Consider the following 8338-nt stretch of genomic DNA (forward strand, 5'->3'; position numbering starts at 1 on the left):
TGGAGAAAGAAAGTGGAAACATGAAAATGCTAATTAAACCCAGAAAGAAACTTTGAAAAGTATAGAGATGAGGGGGTTAATGTATCTTAATAGTCTACAAAAGAGGGAAAGCTTGCACATCGCACGAGAGACTACCTTCTTGATCTCCAGCTACCGTTCATAACAAAAGATGGAAAGAGGAAAAACCCATGTGGGGGTACTCATATAAGGAAAAACCAACGAGGGGCCAGTCATTCATTTGTTCACTATTCAGAAGGCTTGGGTACACTTTTATACATAAATCCTTATGCTTTTAGTAAGGACATTACAAATCCTACTACAATAATTATTTTAAGTCCTTTTTCGTATAAGATCTAAAACTTTTCTGAAACATAACTCATAACGTGAGAGCATTCAAAGATGACATGATAGCATAACTTAAACATTTACATTTGACCTTAAAGAGCGTAATAGCATAACTAAGCTAAGCATATTCATTTTTGGGATCGTCATTTCATGCATTAGTATGCCTAGATCATTGCTAGATATCATTGTGATTGAGAGTTGATGGGCTCAAATCACACAAATAACCTTTCAATCGTGTAGAGTAAGACTGCAATCATAAGCCTTACCCAAATCCTGCATTAATGGGAGTTTCAATGTCTTTGAGTATGCCCCCTTTTTTTAAATCAATGTATTGTTACTAGTACATGAAATAATAACAGCAGTCTTGTTCAAGACATTGCAAAAATCACCGATGCTTTTCCCAATATATATCTAGATGAATTCAAATACTATTTTTTTTCTTAAAGCTTTTTTTCTTTGACAAATGCATGTGTTGTAGTGGTTTGTTTGGGTACATCCAATTGAAATACTAAAGTTCACCAAAAAGGCAAAGTTAACTTGCAAACTAAAGTTTTGCTATTGAAGTGTATCCTTGTAGTGATGGGGGCAAGAAATATAGGGGAGCCTATATCTCTTGATCACAAAAGACACGACAGACTTCTACCGACGAAAATGACTAAAGATGAGGAAGAGGGACGAACAAACTCTTACATTTCAAATTAAGAAATAAAAATAAATTAAAAACACAAACTCGACTCGATCTCAAAGACACCCTAAAGTTGCTGCACTTAGAGAAGAAGGATACAGGTGCATCGAACTAAACAAATAACTTGGGATTCCAAAAGCCTTTTTTGGAAACCCAAGAGACAACTTTAAGACATTAAAACTTAAAACATTAAAACATAAAAATACATTTAATAAAAAGATAACTATGAACTAAAATCATAGTTAATAATGAGCTAACCCTTAGTTCAATAAGTGCTAAAGACCAGCTCATAAATGAGCTAAAATTTCAGCTCAATTTTGATTGAGCTAGTAGACTCAAGGGAAACCAAAATTCATATTATTTTGGACATAAGTTGACCACCCCCCCCCCCCCCCCCCCCCCCCCGTTGTCTACATCATGTAGACAGAATGCCAGCTTTTGATGATTTACCTTTCATATTGGGAATACTTGACATTTATGGAAGTATTGATAAGTTGTAGAGAATATACAATTTCTGAATATTCAAGACATTCAACTTTTCAACCTCTTCAATGTAGAAGGTGTTGCTTTTATTGACAAACCAAGACTGGCCCTTTGTGTAGTGTTGAATGTGCAACAAATTGTATTGTACTTTTCAAGTGGGGTGATCATTGTCAACCCATTCTTGTTGAGAAGCCAAATGAAGATGAAACTACTGCTTGTTAGATCAATCGTATTAAACATTATTGCATGAAATTATTTCCTATGAAAATGCAGGTTTTGACTATTTGTTTTTTGTAGTAATCTGATTTGTTTACGCTCATAGTTGATGAAATGGTTTAGAATGTTATTTGTTGAAATTATTTATTTTAGACTGAAGATCCAGCATTCTGAGCATGGAATGTGATCTAGAGAATCTTAACTTATTGAATTTTGGAGTTTAGCTTAAACTATTATTAGAGATTCTGTTATGAGGATGTTTCAACTAAATGCATGATAGGAGAAGGATTCAGATTGTTTAAGTTGAAAGAAAATGCTTAGCAGTTTTGCTTATGTAATACAATTATACAACTGATACTTTCATCATTTTTTTATTTTTTTATTTTTTTAAATTGATACTTTTATCCTGATTGCAACATTGCGTAAAATTTGTTTTGAATATGCAGTCCAAGAAGGAATCCAGAAAGTTGGCATACGATTCACTGATAACTATAAGTGCTAAATTGAAGACTCCTGATCCTGATAATGCTGATTCAGATCTTTTGCGTCTTTTTAGTATGGTAGGTCACAATCTTTGATAGCTTTCAATTGTTTGGTTTATAAACTCTTTACTCTTTTACAAAATATTTATTGAGCATACTTAACCAGTAAACCCAAATAGTTGGGATAACGTTAATGATGATGATAATTAATTATGCTTAGGGGAGTGGTATTTGCTTTAGTGTAGTCTGCATGGACCTGTCAATGAAAATTATCATAATTCCAATGTCACGCTGAAAGTTCACGTTGAAATCCTGCAAGAGATAATCTGAACTAAATGCCAGAAGTTGAAACCTTCTTTTTACTGCCGAACTTGTCCCTAATGTTATCATATTCAACGCATCAATATTGATCTCTGTGCACGAAAGCACATTCAGTCACCCTTTACCCGTGAGTTGTAAACTGAGGTGTTTAGGACATTCACCTTGTCTCGCATAAGCCATTGTTTCCGAGCTACAGTATTGTAACATGCAAAATTTGCTTTAACGTTAGAGTCAGTTTTACTTATTTGAGGTATATTTCAGGTGGTTCTAATTATAATATTATGGCTGTAAGGCATGATTGAGTGATGCAGTTGCTAATTCAAATTTATTTAAAATGTATTTTAAGCATCAGTTACTAGTCAGTACAGCTAGTAAATGAAGACGCTTTGATATAACTTACATATGTGGCTTGAAAAGCTGTTCGTATTCTTTTTCTTTCTGAGTGCTGTTTTCATGCATCAATAGGTTATTTATGGACATACTTTAGTTGAATTTTCGTTCAACTTTGGTTTATTCACTTGGTGCGATTCCTTTTCCTTTGATTCCTAAGAAAGCAATCTTCTATTGTTGCTACTTACAGGGGTTCCTTGCGGCTATTTATTGGATTATGCTGAATGTTTTTTTGTGTTTTTTTTTTTTTTCAAAGTTTCTCGGTTGTGGCTGTTTGTGAGCCTCTTAGGTTCTGGCTATTGGTGAAAGCATAAGATGCTATTTTGCTTCTTCTGGGAATTATTCGTATGGCTTTTTTGCTTCTGTTTTTAAGGGTCTCCTTGTGATTGCCTTGACTATTCCGATGATTTCTGTTATTTGCAAATTTTAGGCTACTTCTGTGTTTCTGCATGCTTATTCATTAGTGGTGCTATTTATCTTATTTAATGAGGTCTATAGATAGGCCTTTCAAGGCAGTTAAAATAATAATTTTATAACTTCAAATTTTTTGGATTTGTAGATCGTTATTTATATGATAATAATAATCAAGTGTGAACTTGCCCAGTTGTTACTTCATTCATTTTCCTTCAATTCTCTCTCTTTCACTTCTTCTTCTCTTTGTTTGTTTTCATTGGTTGAAAGTGTGACCTAATTTTGTCAAATTTTCTACAATTTGATTTTATTTTTTCTGCATGAAATTTCTATCATTTTTTATTGTTTTCATGATCCTGAAATTATTCATTGCCAAAATTTTATTCGTTTGAATTGGATTTTGTTATTTTTCAATTTTCTTTAAAAATATTATATAATTAGTCTTAGATTAAATGCTTGCTTTTTCACCAAAGGTGCATGCTTTTTTGCATCGATTAATCTCATCTACTTTTAATTGCATGCTAGAGGTGCATTGGAAATGTTTTACTGTAAAACATCCTACCTCAAGCATGTGGGCATTCAATATATTTGAGACGTAGGCATTCAATATTGTATTTTGATCTTTGGTTGTTGTTGAATCTTGATTTTGAAGCATGATGCATGCAAAGGGGGGTCAAAACAATATGAGAATTTGCTTTGACCCTTAGGTTGCTGGTGCTCTCACTTTGGGCCTTTGGCTACTTGGTTTTGAGCTATTTTATTAAAAAATCTTCTTAATTTTAGCTCATTAATGCTTGAGCTGATGGTTAGCTCATTATGAGCTGAAGTTTAGTTTATTTATGTGCTAAGTTGGTAGCTCATAATGAGGTGATCCTTTCTCTTCCCCCTCCCCTTTGTCTCTTCAGTTTTTAGTGGCTGTTTTCCTGTGCCTGCTGCTCCGTTCTCTGTGTGACTCCTCGGGTCCCTTGCTGCTGGTTTTCCCGTGGTTCCCTGGCTGGTTTCCGCGCCTCTCTTCTTCGGTTCCTGTGTGGCTTTTCGGGACCCCTACTGGCTGGGTTTCCCGTGGCTGCTGGCTAGTTTCTCGTGGCCCTTATTCCCCTGTTTTTTGTGCTGATTTAAGGGTTGCTGTATGCTGGTTTTGGGGCTGCTGTTTGGTGCCTGTTAGCCTTTCATTTCCGTAAATCTAATAGGTTTTAATTTATGTTTTAAATTGGAGCTATAAGAAATTGTGCTTTTCCAACTTGACTGATTGAAGCTCGTAGATTTGAAAGTCCTCTCTCTTGACTTTCAAAATCTTAATGAGTTGAATAGGCAAAGCTTTGGTTTTTATTTTATTTTATTTTTTTTTCTAATTGGCAAATCTTTGGCTTTTGAGAACTGCCAGTGTGCTAGTTAAAAAAATTGATTTTATATTTGGTTGTGCGATTAGATGAGATGTATTGTTAATTATTTTAAATATTTTTTCTGGAATCTTGGTGTGGAGCATGATGCAATCCAGAAAAATATTTAAAAATACCTCTAGGAAAAATTTTATAATCTTTAAATGTAAACTTTTGAAATGCCTCTATCTTACATGCGGATTTTTGTGATCATTTAGAAATGTCGGCTTGTAATACTTGCTTAAAACTTGATTTTTCTTTTTGCTTGCACAAACATATAAGTTTTGGTGCTGATAATTATAGGTGTCTATTTTATAATTTTGACATGATGCATGATGTTAGCTCAAATAAATATAAAAAATGCTCATGTCTTGGAGGGGTATTTTCGGCATGACACTTTTGATTTAGTCGTTTTGTAGAAGATATTTTGTGTAGCACTTATTCAAATTTTGATCATTAATTACAGGCATATATAGTTGGTCATTCAGATTGTTGAGTTAATAGCCCCTTCTTGGAATCCTTTCTCAGGATTCTCAATGATGGTGGGGAATAGTTGGCTTGCACTATAAGACTAATTGTCCTCCTTGAAATGTCTGACGTTTCTCTTTTTGGCTTTGAGAAATAGGTTGTAATTCAGATTGAGGAACAACCAAAGTTGTAGCCAATTGGCTTGAATTTGACAATCCTTCTACTTGTGGAGTTAGTGAAGTTTTTTCTTCATTTGAATATTCTTTTGGATTTGGTGGAGGTTGAAGGTTAATTGAAGTTTCATCCTCCTAACTTGATTTTGGTTTTCGCTTTGCATATGGGGTTTCTAGGGTGTTAGATTTAATTGAGGATTCAACTCAAACTTATTTGCAGTTTAGCTAGGACTTTTTAGCGGATGATTTCTAAACTGAGGTCGAAATTGTCATGCCCCATGTAGATCATCCCTCAAATAGTTGACGTGGACCGCAACAGAGAGGATGCCACCATCCAATTACCAAACTACAACACCTTTCAACAATTCCCAAACGAGGGTGTATGGAAAAGGAAAGTAGGCTTCAATCAAGAGCAAGAGGGGGGGAAAGGGCGTCGGGTAGGAAGGGGGGCGGCAGTTTCAAAGAGGTAGAGGGAGAATTGGGGAAAGCTTTAGTTACTTGCCTCTTTGTGAATCCCAACATAAAGGAAATTAATTCCAATCTAATTTATTTGTTAATTTGAATTAAATTGGAGGAATTTCCTAAAATTGAATCCTATTTAAGGAAACAATTCAAATCTCAAATTTGGATTGGGGGAATTGAAAGAAAATATTTCCCAAATGAATTTTGCAAGAAAAAGGAAGGGAACAAAGAAGGGAGTTTAATGAGGCATTCAAACCTTTCCTAAATTAATAAATTAAATTTGAATGAAAGATTTCATCCCAATTTAATTCAAAATTTAAATAGGCTATGAATTAGTAAGTGTCATAAAATAGGATTGATAAATTAGACAACTATTCAAATTCAAATAGATTTGAATTTGATCACTAAGATAATTACCTAAAATATGAAAACTAATTTAGGAAAGATTTGATGGCAAGTGGAGATGGGAGGAAACCAAGAGGAGGGCCGGCTGCTTGTGGCTTAGCCGTGAGTGGTGGTGGAGCTAAGGCCGGTTTGGTGGTAGTAGGGAGAGGATGAAGATGGCGACTAAGAACAACAAGAAGGAACAAAAACAAAGAAACAAAAGATAAAAGATAAAATCGCGAGCCTTAGACTCTTTCGAAGACTGACGGGTGATACATTGTCCTTCTCCAAGGGACTTCAAGCCATGAACCTGGACCCATCCTGCGGCTAGTGAAAACTCCGATTCCTTCCCATAGGAATCTCACAAACGTCCTCCCAAAACAACACGTGCATAAAACAAATTTTATTGTAATTTCATCATACCTAATACAAGAGAAGGGGCCTCTATATATAGGTCTCAAAAGAAACTAAAAGATAAATTTGCACATTGGGCTTACATAAGACAAGACTCTTAAAAAAATGGTAAGAAAGGAAAATTGCAAAATTAAATCAAAATACAATTAATAAATTAAAATAAAACGGAGTGATCTCGGCTGTCGATCTTCGACTCTACCTTTGAATATCGTCCACCGTTGGATGTCCGCATCAATGTTTTTGGCCCGTAGGCTTCAGAGTTTGCAATGCTTCTATTGCCCGTAGGCCTTATGTCATATAGCTCGTAGGCCTTATGTCATAGCCCATAGGCCTTCTGTCTTATGCCTGTAGGCTTTATAATATACTGATTTCACACTACCTCTACTAGGTCACATTGCCCCTTCCAATCCTCACCCAACATGACAGTTTCTTCAGTTTATCTGATCATCTCTCTTTGTTTTCTTTCCTTTCAGGGTTGTGGGGCATTTGACTATTTTTATAATTATGCACTTGCATATTAGTTGATATGGCTATTTGATGTATCAATATATAAGCATGTAAGAATGTAATAATCATATGATACAATCACCATATGATAAAATTATCTATTGTAGCATTATATAACATAATCACTCGCTACAGGAAGTTATGTGGGATCAGTGCATGGATCATAATTTTGGGTTAATCCCAACAGACAAGAGTACGAAGACATAAGTCACTCACAATCAATTCAAATACATGTATACAAATGAAATTAAATTACTGACATACTATACTAAAATTGCATATCTTATTTCCACTCCCAACTGCTTCTGAAGTTTTAACATCTAGTATTCTCCTACGTGAGTACATTACCTATATTAGTTCAAATTTCTTGATTTGACCACTTGCACAGCATATATTTTTATTTGTATTTGTATTTTTTTCCTAACAATATTCATACAATTTCATCATTCCAAAAATTTTTAGTGTATGTGTGTATAGGTTGTACAAGAATACTAAATATAACTTAGGTATGTAGTTATACAAAATTTAATTTAATAAAGCTTAGCCAATTACCTAGCTCTTTTGAGAAGAGTTGTTCAATGTTTAATTTTTAGATGGCAGATTGGATTACAAATAAGGCTCTACTTTGAGATTTTTCCATCAATTTTTTAGAACTTTATAATTTAGTTTAAAGTTTTCATAGGTGCCAACCCTTTCAGTGATGAGAGAGAAATTTTGATTATGACTAATCGATTGATGCTAAATGCTTAACATATAATAACAATTAATTTTTTAATTTAAGGTTGATGAAAACTTTTATTGTCATTTACTTAAAGCAGATTGTGGAAATGATGATAAATCTAATCATGATCCTATGATTTTGTCATCACGGGTATCATGAATCGTGGTCTATTTAGTCAGCGGAGGTAGATGGCCTAAATTGACCAAAGGATCAATGTTGATAGCCAAGAGTTAGGTAATCTTAGGGTACCTTGTTGACTTGGGATGAGTGGTTGTCTAAATGGGTAATTTGAAGTCTACCTTAGCAGAGGGTGTTGTGCCATATTAAGTGCATCCTATGATTTATAACTCAAGGGGCCAAAATCATTTGGGAGCATTCGGACTTAGCTTTTGACTAAAATTCAACACGCACAAATAAAACTTGTACGAGTTGTGAAAATACATGGTCGCAACTCTTAGTGATGCAATTTGGTGGCAAAATGACCTAGTTAGCGAACA

At 34.4% G+C, this 8338-nt stretch overlaps 1 protein-coding gene across 1 annotated transcript in view; it reads left to right on the top strand.

The window, feature by feature from the left end:
• LOC110114061 (RRP12-like protein) overlaps positions 1-2322 on the top strand; it is a 41025-nt gene extending 38703 nt beyond the window's left edge. The window contains exon 13 of the mRNA XM_028700560.1: positions 2176-2322. Within this exon, the coding sequence (XP_028556393.1) occupies positions 2176-2307 (132 nt within the window). The 3' untranslated portion in view covers positions 2308-2322. The remainder of the gene's footprint in view (positions 1-2175) is intronic.
• The last annotated feature ends 6016 nt before the right edge of the window (positions 2323-8338 follow it).

This window comes from Dendrobium catenatum, unplaced genomic scaffold, assembly GCF_001605985.2.
Source record: "Dendrobium catenatum unplaced genomic scaffold, ASM160598v2 fragScaff_scaffold_1557, whole genome shotgun sequence".
In the NCBI taxonomy this organism is placed as follows: domain Eukaryota; kingdom Viridiplantae; phylum Streptophyta; class Magnoliopsida; order Asparagales; family Orchidaceae; genus Dendrobium; species Dendrobium catenatum.